The 21,041-nt window shown below is 43.0% G+C and overlaps 1 protein-coding gene across 1 annotated transcript; it reads left to right on the plus strand.

Annotated features, from left to right (window-relative positions):
• Positions 1-792: 792 nt before the first annotated feature.
• On the plus strand, positions 793-21,041 carry TSPAN2 (tetraspanin 2; the record flags this gene model as incomplete). The annotated part of the gene is made up of 7 exons (XM_035894863.1): positions 793-955; positions 15,115-15,212; positions 15,662-15,736; positions 16,268-16,369; positions 17,610-17,684; positions 18,425-18,508; positions 20,217-21,041. Coding segments are annotated over 7 exons (663 nt in total), but the record flags the coding sequence as incomplete, so codon positions are not given.

The following is a 21,041-nucleotide window of genomic DNA, read 5'->3' on the forward strand; positions in this document are numbered from 1 at the left end:
CTTCCCCAGGCCTGCAGTGTCGCTTGGGGTTGTTGTGACCAAGGACCCAGCACTTGGCCTTCTTGAACCTCATACAGTTGGCCTAACACTGAACATCGTCCCCTCTTCCTTCTTCCCCAGCTTTATATGCTGAGCATGACGTCATATGGTGTGGGTCACCAGCTTTGCAGCTGTCCCAGCTGTGTCCCTCTTGTGCACCCCCAGCCTACTAGCTGGTGGGGTGAGAAGCAGAAAAGGCCTTGGCTCTGTCTAAGCGCTGCTCAGCAGTAACTAAAACAACCCTGTGTTATCAAGACTGTTTCCAGCACCAATCCAAAACACAGCCCCATACCAGCTACTGTGGAGAAAATTAACCCTATGCCAGCCAAAATCAGCACAAGGGCTTCTCCTACAGTAACAGCATCTTGACTCCAGACCCAGGCCCTGAGTGGCCTCCTGGATACTGCCTGACTACAGTGCAGTTCTGAGCGTTAGGAAGGAGGGCAGAGTGTTCCTCATCGGATTTGCAGCCTGTCTGTTCTTATGGGCACTCACTTCCCCTCCACAACCCCCCCCCCTCCATTTTCCATTGCAATTCAGGCCAAGTTTTGATGACTAAAGGAGCTTACTTACAAGGTTTGAAAGTCACTAGTAAGTTCAGAAGCACCACACATTGAAGAGCTGACGGAAAGAAGTACATTGCACTGTAATAGGAATTCACTGTTATCAAACACTGGCAAGTGCTTCCTGAATTTTCTGACAGCGCAACCCTGAGCTGTGGAATTTCAAGAAAGCATAAGGTGCCAATGACGCCTCTTTGATGCTCTCCAACCACTTGTAACTGAAGTATTGACTGGTCTCTTTATCTTCCAGCTGGCAGGAATGGCTGTCATTGCCTTTGGTCTATGGCTGCGGTTTGGTGGGGTTATGGCAGACTTTGCTTCAGACAAAAAGTCTCCAGAGTATTTCTTCATGGGTAAGTTAAAGTGCCTGTGATGACAGTAGCCTTTAGCCTTGGTTTCATCCTGGGGCATGTGACACACTTTATGCACTGAATTATATGAAGGCCAACATTCCTGAACTACACCAAACTGGACATTCTGGTGCTGTGCGTCATGTGCGTGATGGCTTTCGTCCTTTCTCTGCTTGGCATCATCTTAGGCCTAACTGAACTCTTCTCTCAGATTTGATCCAATCCTCATGTACCCTAAGTGAATTGTGCTAATACCGTCAGAATAGAAGTTGAGTTGGGTCAGAGACTCCTGGAACATGGGGCTCATGAATATATCCTTCCAGGGTTTTCTGTGCAGCTGCTAGCCAGCAAAACAAGTGCCACTTCTGAATGTTTCTAACACCAGGGCAGCAGTAACACTGGTTCTCCCTGTGTCTGCACACAGAGGCCCTCAGTGTGACTTTAAGTATCGGAGCAAATCCTTCCACAGCTTTAAAGTAAAACTACACAGTGTTCAGTCATCTCAAGAACTGTTTGTTCATCCTAGGCAGGAATCAACTAGTTTCCCAAGCCCACAGAATTGGTGTTGGTCATATCTAATTTTAGGCATTTAAGACAAGTTTTTTTCTCCCTAGGATTTCCAGTTGGGTTTTCTGGAAACGCCACCTGTGTTACGTATCTGTAGACATCCTTAAATAGCAGCTGCCTAGGACTTCCAGCAACTGCATTTCTCTATCCACTGGCAATTGTAGCATTCCTTTACACCAGAAGAGCCAGATTTTTTTCTGGTTTAATATATTACCCCTGGAGATGGACTCACTCAATAAAATCCAATTGGTGCAAACATTTTTGCCATCTACAAGTGCCAGGTGTGAAGGAATACTCAGTCCTGCCTTGCCCATCAAGCCACTCTGACAGGGTGGCCAGTAATGGAAGTTGACCCAAGATGTCCCGTGGCAGTCAGTTACCCGTCACAGGAATATTGCCTCTGACACACCACAGTCCTAACCCCAAGCTTCTTTAATATATGCAGCCAGGCTAAAGGCACAGAGCTGACTCTATAGTACTGTGGGAATAGATGGGTAGAATGTTATGTCCCACACAGTTTTCTGTGGGAGTTTATGAGGCTGAATAAAACCATTCAGATGAAAATGCGATTCGCACCTAAGGGTTACTGTAAAATACCCTGTAGCACCTCCACTGACACAGCCAGCCAGGAAATATTATTTACTTTTTCTCTTACATCTGAGCTGCTACGTCAGCAGCATATTAGATCACTAACTTCATTTCCACATCCATTTTATACCTGCTGAATTTCCTATGCTGTATCTTGGAACTCTTCCCTGCCTCACCAACCTTCGTTTGACCCAGGAGATTCAACAAGACAGAAGGATGTTCGGGCCATCAAAATCAAGTACTGGTGGTTTGTTAGAAACCAGAAAGTAATACATCCTGTGATGTGAATAAGCACCACAGTAATTTTACAACTTTGCAGTGCCGACTGTAACAACGTGTAAACAAGATGTTCTTTGGTGCATGTGTATTTAAATCTCTGAAAGATTTAATCTGCTTCAGTCCTGAATAGGAATTACAAAAGCTATTCAGAGTTGTTAATTTTGGGAAGTCCTAGGCAAGGTTCTTGTAAAAGTTTTGTCATATACCGTGACATTCAGCTATTGGGTTGTCACATGTATTTATAGAGCTGTATGTTGTAAACGTAACTGCTAGCAGAGGAAGTGCTAAGGAACAGGATATAAATATGTTGTGAATTCTTTTAAACTTGCACTTTTGACTGAATTCTAAAGCCAAGTTTTGGCCTTTTTTTGTATTAGGCGTTGTGCTCTGAATAGAGCATTCCTGTTAAAGAAAAACAGAAAATTGTCAGCTGCCCTCCCTCATTACAAATCACGTTAAATGCTCTTGTGACTTCTGAGCAGCCGTTCAGAAGTCTGAGGCTAGCTATCTCTGACTAAGGCGGTGGTAAAGAATGGTGATAAGTTCAGTAATGGTTCTGTGATGGCGGGGGTTTTTTTCAGCAGACAAGGCTGCACTTGATGGTCATGTTCAAGAGCTTTACCTCTCTAGGAGATTTCAGCTCTGAGTCCCCCTTGACAGTTGTGTGTTGGGCCCTTCTCACAGAGACTCTAGGAGTGTTGTTTATTTGGCTTTGTGCTTGCTCTGTAACATGCATGCTGGGTGACAGCCAGAATTTTGCATAGGAATTCTTAATATGGAACACTGTGCAGCACACAAGGAGCAGTCGCCCAGAAGGCTGAAAGAGAAAGCAGATCATCAGTATGACTTGGAGATATAAACATATGGCCATGCATTTAAAAATAATTTCTTTAGCTCTGTTACACTGACCGCTTTTGTGGCTGCCTCGTAATAACCCAAGCCCCTGTGATCAGATCAGCTTTGTGTCAGTGCTTGGAACAACAGTGCAGCTGCATTCAGAGTTTTGTAGGTTAAAGCACTGTCCAGAATCACCATCTTCTGGAAGACACCTAATTTTCTTGCTTCTAAAGAGCAGCACATTCTGCTCTTTTTGTACCTGGATTGAGCTGCCAGCTGAATCTAACCAGCTTCTCTCTTGTGCTTCCTTGTGATTTTTTTTTTTTTCCTGGATCTGAAATGTTGTTTTAGTTTAAAATAATTGATAATTATATCCTTGCATTTTCCATTAGGCCAGAATGAGCCTCCTTAAATAGCCTTGTTCTTTACCAGCAGTCCAGCTCTCTTTTCTGCCCCCTGGAATAGTTCGGGCCATGACTTGGCAACCAGGCCTGTTCATCTTTTCCAGCCACTGAAATGTTTTTGTTGGTTTGAAAACAACTTACAGGCAGCAGTGCTGAGGTCAAGCACATATGTGTTCTTAGTTTTCTGTTGCTCATGGATGGTTTTGTGTTCAGTGATCCATATTTCCCCACTGCAGCTTGCAGTTTTTTAATCTACAACAGCAAAGGTTGGAATTGGAACTCTTTGACCCACGCAGTCTCCATCCACTTTACCAGATGTATCTTACACTAGAGCAGCCTCCTAAAATTGGACATCCTCTCTCTGCAGCTCCCCAACTTTTGGAGTTCCCCCTGCAGTGGCAGGCATGACAATATTTTTATGTTACTCCATCTCCGAGTATGTTTTTTTGTGCCGGTGCTTCAAGTGGTGAGGAAAACTGCAGCTTTCCTGTTCTATTGCAGTTCAGTTCTGGTAGATTTCATACATTCCTCTCTTAGCTGTACTTAAGAGGAAAAAAAAAGGAAGGAAAAAAAAAAAAGGTAATTCAGCAAAGGTCAGTAGCTCGGCAGTTACCTCTTTTATCTGAGCTGTCTGTGACGCTGTACTGACCAAATGGAGAAAAGATCTGTAGAATAACGGGAATTCCCTTGGATTGCTCATTCTTCTTGAGACTCCTGTACCAAGACTCTGGCAAGTTTTTTACCGGGCAGGAAAGTCTTCAACAATCAGAAGGAAAAGAGAGATGCTTGTGTGAACCCAAGATTTCAGCATTGCTGTCTCACAATTCATTCTTTCTAGTAGTGCTGTTCTTAAATTTAAACATACCTAAAGCACAGAAGTAAAGACAAAGTGCCTGCTGACTGCAAGTTGAGCATTTGTGAAGTAAAAACTAACATGGGGACTTTTTAAGGGTCAGTTCAAGACGTGTTCTTCCCTATTTGCTTTTGGTGGATGAAGAGGAAAGTCTGTTCTGGTTCCTCAGGCAACATGGAGAACAAACTCTCTGTATCCCTAATAAATGAAGTGCAGAGGGTCACACCACTGCCAGTAGCAATAGAAATGAAGTGTATGTACTCAAAAGCCCCATCAGGAATGGCAACAAAAACTGGTGGATGTGACTAAATCAACCTGGGTGACTCTTTCGCATAACTGGCAGCACTGAAGCGTTGCTTCTCCTGCACAGCCAGAGCTCACAAACTGTGTTCTGTTCTCTTTGCTCCAGTTCCATGATCCAATCTGTGGTCCAGGCATTCATCAGGGCCAAACCAGTTGTGGACAGAAGTTTCAGGATGGCTTTGTTATTTTCTTGGGGTCTGTGAGAGCATGAGTGATCATTCTGGCTCTGAAAGGTACAGTTAGATGGTGCATGCCTTAGGATATGAAGTCATGTCTGGAGTTGAAGGACATTAGTAGTTTTTCTCCGTAGTAGTGGGTGCCCATACAAACGGGAGTTGGCCAGCAGTTAAGTCCATGTGAAATGCAAATCTCTGCTCCTGTGCCTCATTTTTTTATAGTTCTATTCATGTATTCTGGAGTGAAGAACTATACCCTTAGTCAACAGTATTTTCTCTCCAAAGTCCATAGCCTCTCAAACTCTGTCAGCCTTTAAAATGAGAGCTATTGGCAAAGTAGCCTCTGTGTAGCAATGCAATACCACAAGAGGAGCATCAAATGGTCCTGCCATCATGTATACTGAAGGGGCTTTTCGTCTATACTTAAGACTTAAGCAATGAACTTGTCTTTCTTCCTATCATCTTGTGTGCAGTCCTCTTCTGCAGTAGAGGAAGAGTGGTTTAGAAAAGGCTGATAGTGGCCCAGAGTGGAAAACGAAAGCTGCTGCACTGCAGATCTGCTTAAAAATATGACACCACCACTACCACCCCCCCAAAAAAAACTTACTCAAAATGAAAGTTGTTTAAAAGTTCTCAGTCTCTGTGCTGGATCATAAAACCTAGCAATCAGTTCCTAAGAGTCAGTATCCCACCTGGCAGAGTAAAGGTAAGGCCACCAAAGTTAGAATTCTGACAAAACAAGCTAATTAAGCCTAGTGGAATAAGCTGTCCATCTACCTCAGGTTCCTTGTTTTATATTTGCAATATGCTGAGATTCAGGAGGCTCTCTTTTTTTAATTAATCATTTAGGCATGATAATGCACTTTATGCTTTCTGCCTGTTAAACTGTCCTCCTGGATAAACCTTTCTCCCACCCCACTCTCTTTGCGTGTAGCTATGTAAAAGCTATCCAGTTCCACACAGCAGCAACAGTTGAAGCGACAGTTACGCCACTTCCTCCTTTGACGCACCCTCTTCTTCCTCGAGGCAGCTGCAAGTCACCCTGGTGCCTGCACACTGCTCGCGCTGCTCTGACAATACCGCTCCCTGAGTACGGGGGGTCTCCCTCAGCCCACCTCAGCAAGCGGTCAAGGAATCGTATCCAATTCTGGTCAGACTGCCCATGCGCAGGCCAGAGCCCAGCACCACAGCCTCAACGCTTCTACTTTTCCAGAAACAGCCACCCATAGCAAGTGGCCTAGGTGACTGGGGATAAACCTGTCACTGGTCCTGCATGAAGTAAAAAGACATCCAGATGTTTCCTCTTGCTGTAGCAGCACACTAAACTCCAGGAATGCTCAGGCTTCTTCAGTTAGATGCTTTTTCTTCATACGTACTCTCTTTAAAAGGACTAACTCTGCTTTAGATGCCAGTGTCTAAAGTGGCTTCTAGAAAAAGAACCAAACCAATATAACCCACCATATCTCAAGGGAAAAGTCCTCTGTTGTGTTTCATTCTGACAGAGCTGGAAATACAATGGGACTGTCCACTATAAAGCCAGTAAGAGGAAAGCATTTTGTCTGCTGGAAAAAAATAAAACCACAACAAAAAAGCCCTTAGCTCCTTTTTGGGGTGTGTCACTTCAAAGGTGTCTACAGAAAGGGTTTTGATTGAGTTGGCTTGTTTTGCTCCAGCACTTCTTTTATCTGCAGATGGGTGGGTGAAAACAACTATCTGCAGAGCCCTAACTTTTGCTACTGTGGGGGTTGGAGATTTCTGCGAATGCACTGTTTTCTGTTTGGGGTGGCTTGAAGCCTGTGCATTTAAGCACCAGAAGTGTGTAACTGTTGTTGATACCTGCATCAAAATGTATTGCATACACGCAGGATTACTCAGGGTGTACTAGTCTGGAGAGGACTGCAGAGAATTGTGACAGGATTTCAGAATACCAAATGACTGAGTATTAACAAGACAGATGAAATACCGTATCAATAAAGCAAAGTGACACAAGTGGTAACAGATAATCTAAGCAGTATAAGCAGTGACAGACTTTAAATTAGCTATAACCACACAGGAACGTGATCTTAGACTCACTGTCAGCTGCTCTTGACAAAAGTGCCTTGCTCAGCTGCAGTCAAAAAGGCATATAAATGTCAGGAATAATTAAGAAAGGAAATGGGAATCCAACTGAAAAATTTTAATGTCATTGTGTACATTTCCAGTGCACAGAGTGTCTTGAATGCTGTATGTGGTTCTGGTCAAAAAGGATGCAATAAAACTAGAAAAAATACCAAGAAGTTTGACACAATTATTATCATACTACGCTCTATGAACAACTTCCATATCGGGAAGGTTTTCACACTATTTACATCCTTAAATTGTAGAATCCATTGCCACAGGATTCTATGAAGTCCAGCTGTGATAGTACAGATCCACCTAATGCAGGTATGTCGACTACATCTGACTTCAGTGAAGTTTGGTATAGGAGGAAGTAGATATTGACAGAGTCATTGGAGATTACTGAGAAGGTAATGGCTGAATACTTTGGCTTATGTGAATTTGGGACATAATTATTTAGGGCTGTGAGATGCATGTGAGCAAGATGGCCAAGTGCCAGGTCCTGCACTTGGGTCACAACAACCCCATGCAACATCACAGGCCTGGGGAAGAGCAGCTGGAAAGCTGCCTGGTGGAAAAGGACCTGGGGGTGTTGGTCGACAGCCGGCTGAATATGAGCCAGCAGTGTGCCCCGGTGGCCAAGGGGGCCAACAGCATCCTGGCTTGTAGCAGGGATGGTGTGTCCAGCAGGAGCAGGGCAGTGATCGTGCTCAGCACAGTGAGGCCACACCTCAAATACCGTGTTCAGTTTTGGGCCCCTTAGTTCAAGGACATGGATGGCAGAAAAAGGCAACAAAGCTGGGGAGGGGTCTGGAGCCCAAGGCTGATGGGGAGAGGCTGACGGACCTGGGGGTGTTCAGCCTGGAGAAGAGGAGGCTGAGGGGAGACCTTATCACCCTCTACAACTACCTGAAAGGAGGGCGTAGCAAGGTGGGTGTTGGTCTCTTCTCCCAAGTAACAAGCGATAGGACAAGAGGAAATGGCCTCAAGTTGCACCAGGGGAGGTTTCAATTGGATATTAGGAGAAATTTCTTCACTAAAAGAGTGGTCAAACATTGGAAGGGGGTGCCCAGAGAGGTGGTGGAGTCATCACCATCCTTGCAGGTGATCAAGAAACGTGTAGACGTGGCACTTCCAGACATGGTTTAGTGGGCATGGTGGTGTTGGGTTGACAGTTGGACTTGATGATCTTGGAGGTCTTTTCCAACCTTAATGATTCTATGATAAGATATGTAACAAGTGCTGGAATTCTGTGGGAAGGGGGAGGCAGCGGACCAGGATGTTACATTACAGTGAGGTTGCTTTTAAATTGAAATTCAGGATTTGTGCATCAGCAGAAGCCTGCAAACTGGCTGCTATCTGTAATGCTTTTGTGGTTCCAGGAAGATTAACCACGAAATACCTGTTGAATTCACACAGGACGTGTAATTATGTCTGTGCATTATGCTCAAATTAAGGGCATGTTCCAATTCTCCAGAAATTCATCTTCCTTCAGAGGACTGCATCTCTTCTCCAGTTTTGTAAATGTATTTTACAGATAAATATACTAACAATCTATGAACACAAAACCGGTAATCTCTAGTAACAAGCCCGCTTCAGAAACTGACTTTGCTACCATGCACAACATACACAACTGCCCCTGTCTGGCCCGTCATTTCCAACTCCTACATTTGTTTCCCATCTTTTCCAATAGTGCATTTGCACTACAGGTTCCTTGGTGCACTACTGAGGGCTTGAGAGCCTCAGTCCTTCTGTGGAGGAGCACATCTGCCTTCCAGACTGCAATGCACATACAACCTCAGGAAAATCTCTGCAAGTCATGTCTGGGTTCTAGACTCCTGTCATCACTGCCTCTGGATCCCTTAGACCAAGAAGAGAGCTGCTTGTTTTCTCAGTGGAGTACAAACAGTTGGTGGTTTGTTCAGTGTTAGTTACTCAGCCCCAAAAAGAAAAAGTAGAATTATTTTAAATGGAAAGTGACCATAGCAGCCAGGTAAACAAGAAACCCATGTGAAATAAAGCCAGACAGAAAGACAGTGTCCATTTGTCTGTTCCTGCTCTTTGCAGTAGGCTCCAGACAGGGATTTCTATTTCAAAGCCGTCAGTAAGATTTAAAACAAATAAACAAACAAAAAACAACTCTGGGGTGGGTTCTATTCCAGACTCTGAAATGAGATCTCTACCAGCCTAGGCAGCCAGCAGAGTGTATCTGGTAGTGGTAGTGAGGGTTCATGCGTTGTCTGAAATAAGAATGGTCTTAAGGTCCACATTAGTAGGTTCCTAGCAGCCTGGTTTGTGTTGTAATGTTTCCCTTCTGTTCATAAAACACTGGTAGTACACACTTCTGCTTATCCTGATCCTTTGCGATGGGAGTATAGAGGGACTCCGGTTCTAAGGACACGGGTGTTAGTCTGTCCAAGTGCCATACAACAGACTAAAGGACTGGTGCCATTTCCTTTCAGATGAGTTATGCATAGATTTGCATGTTACCTTGAGAGTGGTTTTTAATCACTCTAAGGAACAAAGAACAGATGGCTTGCAGATTTCACTCGTCATTTTTCTAAAAACATGGCTGATTCCTCCCTCACTCTTGATACACATAAAGACATACTGCAGTCAGCAGCTAAAAAATTCCATCCTTCTACCTAGTCTAAAATGATGAAATTCTGCATTCACTGCTTATCACAAAGGCTTCGTTCATCCAGAAATGACACCCAGAATACCCTTTATCCTTCTTGAAGTGCTTCTTCACACTTGCAGAGTACAGCCCCAGCAGGAAGCAGGATCTTATGGAAGAACTCTGTGCCATGAACATAGATGCCAATCTAGAGATTTGCCATTCTTCACTATTGGGAGCCACAGGTTGCTCTGAGATTACCAGGTTAACTTTTTAATTCCCCTTATAATTGCAAAGCAGAATCTTCTAGAAAATGTGAATCCCCCCTGTTGGAATTTTCACAGGGAATACCCCCATTTGACATTTTCCTTTCAGGAAACTGAAGACATGCTAAAGGGTTAACAAGAGACCTTTGTGACTAATGATTTTTCCCATGGGATGAATCAAAAAATCAATTATATAGAAAAGTTGCCGCTTTACTGCTTTCCAAATTTGTTCTTTGCAAAATGAAACAATGGCTGAAGGATGGGCTGCCCCTCCTCTTACCCTACTTTTTAGCCAGAAGGGAAATAAATGTTAGTTGGTGTTCTCTCACTTGACTTACTGCTAAAAGTAGAAGTGTTAGTTTCTCTTCACAGCTTATAAAAATCTGCGTGTTTGGGGGGGTAGTGTTTTAGCACAGCCTAAAACAAAACAAAACAAAAAACCCACCACCCCAAAACCTGAATATTTCCCCACAAAAAAGGCCAAGAGAATAGGCTCCACCCAAAAAAACTCCAGTCCTATGACACTTGTTTTTTCACCCTCTTGTGTTTACAAAGAAGCCCGTATTTCTTCCAGTACTCCTCACAGACGTCAGTGTCCTGGCTGCGTCTGCTCAGATCAACCAATTTTCTGTTGCATTTTGCACATGGCTTTTACTTCTTTGGAATGTGCCTCTTCATCCCTTTGCATTCAAGGGCTGAGAGTGTCTTGCTCTGTGCATGCAGGTGCAATAAACGTTCCTGAGCTGCGGGCAGTCACATACATGGCAGGTTCCTGCCATTAGGCCCAGTGTTGGCCCTTCCTAATGCCATAGCAGTGTGCCTGTTCTCAGTATTCTCTCTTCATTTGTTGTCTGCTCCTGCGTGGGCTGTGTGCTGCCAACAAACTCAGAGATGAGTTAGTTGCCAAACTCTCTCTCTCCTCTTGATTAGCAGACACAGATCAAAGTGACAAAATTAGGACTCAGGAAATGAAGTGAGGCAAGAAGAGGCAAGAGGAAAAATTTCACAGAGGCCACAAAGATTTGCTTCCTTTCTACCTTCTACTTTTTTACTTCTGCTGCACAAAAAGCTGCAACTGGACAGTCTTCTCAAAATTTTCCATTCACTGAAACAAGCTCTCTACCTTGACCTGACTCGCACACTTCTTTCTGCCATGCTGAGCTTTGTGGTGAACTTTTTTGTGTCAGAGTTTCTAGCTATCAAATGTGTTCTGTTTTGTAACTATAAACTGTCTTCTTTTGTTTCTCTGCTGGGTTGTAGATGCCAAATTGGAGGCCGTGCCAAGGCTTTGTATTTTACAATGGCAGCACTTATGAATAGAAGCTGATTAAGGCTTTGCTTTCCATCCTGCTTTTTTGAAAGGGTTTTAGTGAAGCTTAGTTACTTCTAACACATTACTATTGCATGGCAATGTATGACATTAACACCACCAAATTTCTGGATCTGTCTGCTTTGCTGATCCTAACTGCTCTAACTTGATGGCTATCAGTGCATGATGTCCTAGGCAAGGCTGTGATTCTAAGGGGTGCCATACATTGCCACCCTTTTCTTTTTCTTTCCTCTCTAGTCTCACTTTTCAGTTTAGGTCTATGCCTATTAAGAATTTGAGGTGATCATGCCTACGTTGCTATGAATAGCCCACTAGGAAAAGAAATACTGTCTCCCTGTCTTACATACTTAAAGCATCTAGGATGTTTCTGAATCTATTGCTTTGATACCCTTCCTGGAAATCATCTTAAGTTGAGCATACCTGGATCTGGGTGCTAGGAAACCTTACAGTGCAAGCTGAGAAGTAACCTGGTCCCTTTGAATTTTTCTCTAGCTACTCTTCAAGTGTCTCAATCCTGTGTGAAAGATTACAGGTTTGTATATATAGCGGACAAGTAAAAACATCCTTAGTTTTGTGCACTGTTTTTTAAGTGTCGTCATTATTTTCCATCTAGAAATAGCTCTCTGAGTATCAGCAACTACTAGTCCCCGGCTGAGAAAAGACAAAGTCTGGAATGAACTCTCCTGAGCAGAAGGTGGAAAAAGGTGGTTTTAAACTCTTGGCTGGCTCAACCGTGGGGCCAGACACACAGCAAGCTCAGCTTTGTTTAGTGAGTGGTGTGAGTTCTTCCTGTAACACGCCTTAAAAGGGAAGTTCTGATTGAGGTAGCGGTTTAGTTGTGAGTCATGCAAGTGAAATGTTAAGTCTGTTTCTCAGACAAAAGCAAATCCAAATTCCTGAAAGTGGTCTCACCCCTGAGCCTCAGAGAGCTTTGTCTTTGCTAGCTGCAAGCAACAAAAAGAAATGGGAAGACTTCTTTCCAGTTGTCTTAATCAAAAAGTCTCTGGGCTAAGTTGCCTTATAAGTAGTTATAGGGACTGGAGTAGGGAGTGACATGCAGAAAAGGGTCCAGGAAACATCTCTGTAATTACACTCTGTTTGTTACCATGGAGATCTCAGAAAATGGCAGGTTTGGTGTTTGGCAGTTGAATCACAATTTCTGCACCTAAAAGAAGTTTTTTGTCTTTTCCAATTCATTTTCCAATTCATCTTCCACGAGGGGCTGGCCCTTCTCTCCTGAGCCATATATATCTTTGTATATTCCTCCCCCATTAAAAACCACTGCGTTGTGAATATGTGTACAAATATTAGCTTGAAGAATGCTCAGTCCTAGTTAATTCACAAGATGCTGAATATTAAAAATCTAGAAAATACAGTATCTGAACTGCCAGCACAATCAGCATCAAATCCCGCATATCTGGCATCCCAGACCTGGCAAAGCCATATTAATTATAATTGGTGTATTGCTGTTTAGCAGAATGTGTTCCTCAGCAGCAGTCCTTGGCACAAGAAAGATACTGGGGCAAGAAGGATGGAGGGGAGGAGAAGGACCACAATAGCTGGGGTAGTTATCTGGTGATATACAGTGTCTGGACAGGGATGCAGATGTACCAATGAACGGGCAGCGGGCAGGAGTTTGCCTTCTCCAGGCAGGCTGCATCTGTGTGGCAGAGTAGCTAGTTGCTCTGCACTCGTGTATTGATAGGTTGGTTGTTTTTCCATTCTCCTAGGAATCATTGCAAACTGTCGTTTGTGTGGCTTTCTAGTAAATGCCAGCAGCTCTGTTAACCCTACAGATTTGGGTCAAATTTTAAAATAACGTTTAAATTGGTAATGGAGAATACTAAACGTTCTCATTAAAAGTTTGCGTAGTCAAAGCTGGGAGCAAGGCTCACTGTGCCCTCTAGTGTGCACAGCCTGTAGCTCCACTGTCCCCTCGTAATGGGATGAGGGAAATGAAGCTGTTTTTTCTAGCAGTGGATTGGCACAGCAGATTTCTGCGCATCCTCCACGTTGCCCACACGAGACGAAGACTAGAATCACAAGGCACTGCACTGAGCCTGTTGTACTTTGGCTGACACGGCACCCAGAGACAAGCACAAACACAGTTGTGGGCTGACGGGTACCGACACCGCACATGTATTGCCTAAGCACGGATCAAGCATGTAAGTTTACAAGTGAGGAAAGAAAAAATTCTGTGCTCTGGTTTCCTTTTGTCCTAGATAAAACCCATACAAAAACCAGCCTGTTGAATGTGAGTATTTCTAGCAGTTTTACAGGTGGCAGAGATGAATGCTATTCCCCTTACCTCTACAGTTTTTGTCCTGTCAAGTTCTGAACGTAGCCAGTCCTAGATCTTTAATATGTATGGGGCTAAACTGACATCTCCCATGCTCTGTACTTGTCTCAGGCCTGCTCTTTGCTGGCAGTCTCATCCCCAGATCGCTTCATTATCCTCTTTATATGTTTACTCTGATGTTCCACTATTTGCTGTCCTTTCTTTATGTCATTAAATTTGTCTACACACAGATAACTCCTTGTGCCAATAGCCTCAAATCTATTCAGCGATGCGGTCCCAGGAAGGGGTCAGTTAAGGTGTCTGAGCAGCCCCCTAAGCGATTCAGCCACTGCGTAACACTTCGCTGCAGATGTCCCGAACATGAAGGCAATGCAGGGTTGCCACTGGCTGCTGCAGAGCCACTCTCATTCTGCCTATTGAAATAAGGTGGTGAGAGGGTGTCCTGCAGTTCAGATGAGGGCACCATGCATCATGAGACACTGTTTGTAGGCCATGCATGCAAGGTTCTTGGCCTTTAAGTCTCAGACACTCTATTCCTTTCATACAGAATCACCTTTTTTTTAATATCTGATGTGATTTGTTTGGTTCTCTGATTCTATCAATTTTCAGGCAACTCTTCTCCAAGTCTTCTGATTCATAAGGCACTGATATTAGCCTTTAAAAGCTGCTGATATCCCATATTCTGACACTTGCATCAGTATGTTGGAGGAAGAAAAATGTAAAGTAATGATGCTGGAATATGCCTGCCCAGCAGGCAGTAAAGCAGCTGTTTATCATAAAAGGAAGATGCCATGCTCCAAGTCACTGAACTGTAGACAAGCTTCCAACCTAAACAATTCTATGATTCTATGATTCACTGCAGTGACCAAGCTCAGGACTATTGCTGAGCTTATGACCTCCCCCAGGCCGTCCTTCCCGCTCATTATTTTGCCAGACAGTGCAAATTCATTGTTTCATTCACTTCCTCTAACAGCTTTCAATGGGTTCCCCCAATCATCCTCTTCTTTCCAATAGCAATCAGCTTCTTCCCCAGCCAAAGCATTGATTTCAGAGGAACATCACACTGTCGTGCCTGTACACTGATCTTCAAATGTCCTTTTTGAGGTACTGCCAGGCAACTGATACAGCATAGCAGCCAGGTAGCTTTTTAAGTTTCACCCCTACATAGCACTACAGCACATTTCCAGCACCAGGTTTCACAGAAGCCAGCCCTCTAGCAATGCTGGGTTTCTTTTGCCTTACGTTCCACACTGGAGAGTTGTAAGGTGACTGTGGATGGTATGGTGTATGTTCTTCCTGGACTGAGCTGCCCTTAGGAGAGAAAACTTGGGAGGCGGAAGTCTTCTCATTTGTCTTCATAAGATTCTCCAAGAATTCTGAGGAAATCATTGGTCTCCTTTTGTGGCGAGAGAACTTTTCTGTGTAACGGGTGTTCTTTGTGAGAGCCAGAGACCATTGTTACTTACAAATGTGTGGTTTTGACAAATGGGTAGCAGACTTTGGGAAGAGAAACCTTAAATTCTTCTCTGATTCTGGTTTTTCATAGGACTCTATGTCTTGGTGGGAGCAGGGGCTCTCATGACCACAGTTGGATTTTTTGGGTGCTGTGGAGCAGCGCGGGAGTCTCAGTGCTTACTTGGAGCAGTAAGTAAACAGTTTTAAAGGCCTGGGCTGTGCAGGAAAATCATTCAAAAGCATACGCTTTGTGTGATTAGTGGAAAGATCTTCACTGTTCAAGACCTGAAATGTCTTACGTCCTTTTACTGGCTAATCTAGCCTCTCTAGCCACTGTGCTATTGCAGAGCTTCCATATGAAGAAGTTCCATTGCTTGTCTCGTGATATATTTCCTGGAATTACTACCTGTCTTTTCTGAAGCTATCAACTGAGCCACATCTTTGCCATTTCCACTTTTGCTTCCATATTAAAAGAAATCTGACTTGACACCCTTGTTATGGACCTTGCTTACCAGCTTTCTTTCAGTTACCATGTGGGCTGTTGAGGCCTGGGGCAAGGATGAGGGACTGACTGTCAGTCCATATAAAGCAGAATTGTGCAAAGTATATTAATATAAGATTCTCTTTTTGCTCTGCAGTTCTTTGCTTGCTTGTTGGTGATCTTTGCAGCTGAGGTCACTGCTGGAGTATTTGCCTTTATAGGCAAGAAAGTGGTAAGTAGCAAGCAACTTCTAATATAATAATGGGGCAGTTACGAATTCCAGTGCCAACTGACCTACAGTCTGGCTCTTGCATAGAAAAGCTTTCTAGGAGACCTTTCCCAGGAAGATTCTCTGACATTCTTACCTGGAGTCAATGAGAGCTTGTTTTATCACAAGTCCAGAATGGGATGCAGTTTTTGCCCCTCTCTATTAAAGTAAATCTGTAGGTGTGGTTCAACTCCACATCCACAAGGAACATCGAGTAGAACTACATGGTAAGAGGGTATTGCTTGGGAAAAGGGCAAATTCAAGCACTGAACTTCTCCAGCTAACAGTGTTTAACCAAACTACAGACATTGTGACCCATGGAGAGTCCCTCTGAATGCCATCAGGCCACAAAACCTCCCATCTTTCCAATCATGATACCCCAGTTTTCCAGGCATAATTTTCTGCTCTGGAGGTTGATGACACAAGCTGGAAGTCTGCACTGGATGGGGGGGTAAGATTTATTTCCCACTAACTTGGAGGGTCTGATTTCTGCAGGCAATACAGGAAGGCCAGAAAATCTATGAAGATGTTTATGATGACTATATGAAAAACCCAGGGGGGGAGGTCAACAGGACTATCTACAAATACCACTTGGCTGTGAGTAGTCCTCCTGAGCTTTAATACCTCGCACTTCTACCCTGCTGTCACATCACCCTTTAAAATTCAGAATGCCTCCCACTGAGGTATGAAAGAACAGAACTCAGTGTTACTCAAAATGGAGCCAGAGGCTCACAGCCCAGTTTCCTGATGGCTCTGGTTTTCAGCTCCCAAGTGAACCCTACCTTTGAAAGTGAAAATGGCCAGGCTTTTAAATTTCAGCTGATGCTTCTGGTCTTTGTTGTGCAGAAGATATGACTATTGTAGCCCTTTGTATATTAAAATCCAAGAATAAATACTCACAAATGCAGAGAGAGGTAAAAGGTCTGAATCTGTCTGCATTTATCAGAGAAAAAACTGTGACCTGTGTCCCGGTACCTGCAGTGTGGCAGATCCTGTCACTGACTGAACCAAGTAGGTAAAGAACCAAAAGCACGTGTGACTCAGTTCAGGCCACCCAAAAAGTTAGTGTCTTAATCAGAATTAGAACCTATGACTTCCTGGTTCTAATTCTGATTAAGACACTAACAAAGCATAGTGCTGGGTTTGGAGACAGTAGTAAATCAGAGTGCTTCAGAGGGTCTGTTTTTCCTGTTTGCCTGTCTCCCACAAAATGCTTGGAATTCCTCTTTGGGTCAGTAATAACAGCTATGGGAGAAGGACAAAAGGGTCTGAGGTTGTGAAATGTTTGTCCTAAAGAACGTGGGAATGCTGCAAGGAGCAACAAAGCTTGGGCTTGATCTCTGTGGGAGGCGGTGTAGATAGCTGTTATTTCTGACCCAAACCCAGGACTATGCTTTGTCAGAAATAGATTCTAGTATTCTCTGTTGAAGCTTTTGTGCATTGCCCATAATTCTGTAGGCGCTATTTGAACTTTCTGCTTTCTCCCTTTAACAACTCCTCTTTCCATGTAAGACAGGGATCTGCTTTTCCAAAATCCACTTGTTTGCTTTGTTATGAGATACTGTGGTAAAAATGCCTTCTGGAAGTTGTTGTTAATACAAATTTGTCTGTTTGCTATGGCTTCAGACAACTGAAACTGATTTCTGAGAATTTTGGCCCATGCAGTTGGAACTCTAGCAGAGGTAGCAGTTAATATAGGGAATAAATTTATTACTTGATCTGTATTGTTTCTTTTTTTTTTTTTAAGCTATTTATTGTGTCGCTTTCAGTATGAAACAAGTCTATGGTCTCCCTTTCTTTGAGTCTTCATATCTCTCTCTCTCTCTCTCTCATTTAGCTCCAATGCTGTGGCAAAGATAATATGGAACAACAAACAGGATTACCCTGTCCAGAGAATATCCAGATGCCAAAGGCAAGTGTACTCTGTTCTGGTTGTCCTAATCAATTTTTCGTGTCAATTGTTAAGTAAAATTGGAGACATGCTATAAGTAAAAGAAAGGAAGAACTTCCTTTTTTCCTTGCAAATTCCAGCATGAAATTCCATATGAAATGGAGCAGAGTGGAGGCAGAAATAAGTTGGAGGTCATATTGAATATGCCCAGCCCTCATTTCTGAAGCCAGCTTGTAGCATCCCATGGTAGCCGAGACAGTATTATATCATCTGAAAAGTGGGAAGGACATAGCAGAACAGGAGTCCTAAATGAAAAGCCCCGTGAAGGCTGAATTTTGGCAAGTGCCTGCCTTAATCATGCATGGAGACTCCTGACTAGAAGCTTTGTTGGTGCCAAGAAGGATACTGTTACTTCTGTCTTTTGTGTCAATTAATTGTGAGCACAGTGTCAATCTGAAGGGCCAAACTTCTGGATTTAGCATGGCCTATCATATAAAGGGTTTTAGATTTAGGGAAAACTGATTGTAAGAAAATTACTTGTATGTGTCAGCCTGTACAGGCAAGAGGTACAGATACCTCACTAGGAAAGGGAATATGATGTGAAAATTGTCCAACAAAACACAAGACATAGATGCAAGAATTAGGACAGTGACTGCAATAATATTTTTCATGTTTATCTGTTATTTAGTGACAACAGCTGATGGAGCTGGTTGGAGTATATTTTTCTAGGAGCAAAAATCTTTCAATTTTGTTTTTAATAGAACTGCCTGGTTGAAATCCAGAATGTAATTGATGCTAATCTGCATTTAGTTGGAATTGTTGGAATTGCAATTGCTGGGATCACAGTGAGTAAATCCATGTTCTCACTCTCAAATCTACCTTTGAGCCCAGTACCCTGTCCCTTACTCAAAGCTTTGCGGAAGGTGTTTTGCAGCAACTGGTGAGATTCCTCAAAGTTGCAGCTATTCTTAGCATTTTCAGTGTGTCCTCTCTCTGGGAATTGCCCACATTGGCACAAGCAGACTTACACGACTTCATTTTACCCATTCATTTTGTGTCCTTAGACAGGGTCCAAGTATCTAACGGTAACCTTACTTTGTTGTAATAGCAGGAAAGCGGAATGCACATGAACCAAACTGAAAAGCAAAAGGCCACAGCAGCATTTCATCTATTCCAAAACAACTGCAAACTGTTGCCTTAGGCCCTTTGAGGATCTATTCCTTAGATTTCCTAACTTTCCTTACAGTCCACCTTCTCCCACGAGTGTGTATTGTTGTGTTCCCAAGGTCTGCTGCTTCGTGACAGAGCTGTGACCAATAGATGTCACCCTGCTGCAAGGATATGGCAGGAGTGGGCAGGCTGTGTCAAACGCAGGCTTTAGCAGAAAGCATTTGCCAGCATGTGTGTGCCATGACCTCCTTCAGACTCAGAAACCAGCAGCAGTCTGAAGCAGCAGGAGGAGCCAGAACATTAGTAAAGAAATACAGCTATAGCTTCTCCGAAGAGCAGGAGGTTCATGTTCCTATGTGGAAACTTAAAAACAGATGAAGGGTGTATGTATGTAATAGAAACTGTGGCGTGGGTAAAGGGGATTAAAAAAATCCTGTGGTTTGTATAAAACGTGAAAGTGTACTCAAAAATACAGCAAAGCACCATGGGTGGGACAGAGTTCCCATAACCTCGTTGCTCAACAAGGATACACTAGAAATATGAAAATTTATACTGTGGCTTCCCACCTCACATACAGCAGAAGTTATGGAATTATAACCTCTTTAGCAGCAGAAACAGGTCTGTACATATTTCTGTGCTTGTTTCTGACACTTCATGGGGTCTGACTGGTCAGCTGTCTCCTTCCTTAGGGAGGTGTGTGGGGAGGGAATATGAACTCGGCGGTTTAACTGCCTGATAGTATTGCTCATCTCCCATCATTAGCAATGAAGCATCAGGAGGTAGCTGCTAACTGCTTTGGAGAATCAACCTGTGGCAAAAAAAAGATTTCTGGAGACTCTGGCAACACCCACTGTTCTCTGCTTTTAACATTCCCTCCAGTTAACTAGTTCCCTAACATGAATAGAGTTTTATATTTCATATATAGTCTCGGTCTTGAGTAGTAACTGTTAAGAGCTTAGCTTTCTCTGTAAAACGGCAATGCTCAACACCAGTTCATTCTCTGCTCTTACTCAAATGTGTATACAGTATTCCATGTAGAAGCACTCTGAAACTCAGAACGTATTGGTGCAATACTAGGCATAATACCAATAGTCACAGTTATTGATGTCAGTGAAATTTGTGTTAATAACATTAACTCTTGGAGCTGTTATGCTGGTCTTCACATTTAGAACAAAGAACAGTGAAACTAGTGTGAGCAGATAAAATCTTGGCTTTGATTATCAGTGAAATCTCTTTTATGTTAATTGTCTGATGCCTTGGGGTTTGTAGATGGAAGAAGTCACTTGCTACTCTGCCATAACAACCTTCAGATTGTTCTGATACGCAGACTATTTTATAACTGTTTTGTAAGTGGATCCCTAAATTGCATCCCTTCTCTTCTAGATCTTTGGCATGATATTCAGCATGGTTCTGTGCTGTGCGATCCGTAACACAAGAGACATGATCTAAAACTTTCACTGCACAACTATGTCCCAGGAGTTCCAGACTAAGCTTTACAAGAAGTGCTCTTCTACCCAATTTAATAATTGTAATGCATTTTAATTAGTGTTTTAACATACTGAGAGGAAAATATCCCATTAAGTGAGCAGGTGAATTGTGTTAGTTACAGTAAAACCAACGTGAACAAAAAAGGGCTTTAAAATGTCCTTTTAAATGAAAAAAGCAAAGGTGCATCTAAGACTCATTGGGGTTTTAATGTTTGTATATGTGCAATTAAGAGTTTACACATCTATACACATAGTGTAAGCACATGCATATCTCTCCTTACAAATATATACACACATGAGCAGGTACTTGTCTATTCAGTACCTTTTTTAGGTAAGTATGTGCAAATGCAATATGTTGTGTGTGCATGTTTGCATGCATATTCTTCCAGAGTCTCGCTGTGCAAGAGTGTACACACACCCCTAGGTATACAGTGCTTGAAACCCTTTCATATTGAGTCCCCATTTGCCAAGAATTAGCAGAGGAACAAATGCCTTACAAAAGACCTATGATCCCTTTTGTAACTGTTATTTCCAAAGCCCAAACAGAGTACAATTAATAAAATTGGATTTTACTAAAAAAAAAAAAAAAATGTAACGCCTAAGGGCCTGCTCCAGCAAACTTTAATTCATGTCAGTAGACCCACTGACTTCACTGTCATGCAGAGACTGGATTTTTTTTTTAGGATTGGACCCTTCATGCAAATACAGAAAGCTCTGGGGG

Source organism: Egretta garzetta, unplaced genomic scaffold (assembly GCF_000687185.1).
Source record: "Egretta garzetta isolate BGI_Z169 unplaced genomic scaffold, ASM68718v1 scaffold245, whole genome shotgun sequence".
NCBI classification, from domain to species: Eukaryota; Metazoa; Chordata; class Aves; order Pelecaniformes; family Ardeidae; genus Egretta; species Egretta garzetta.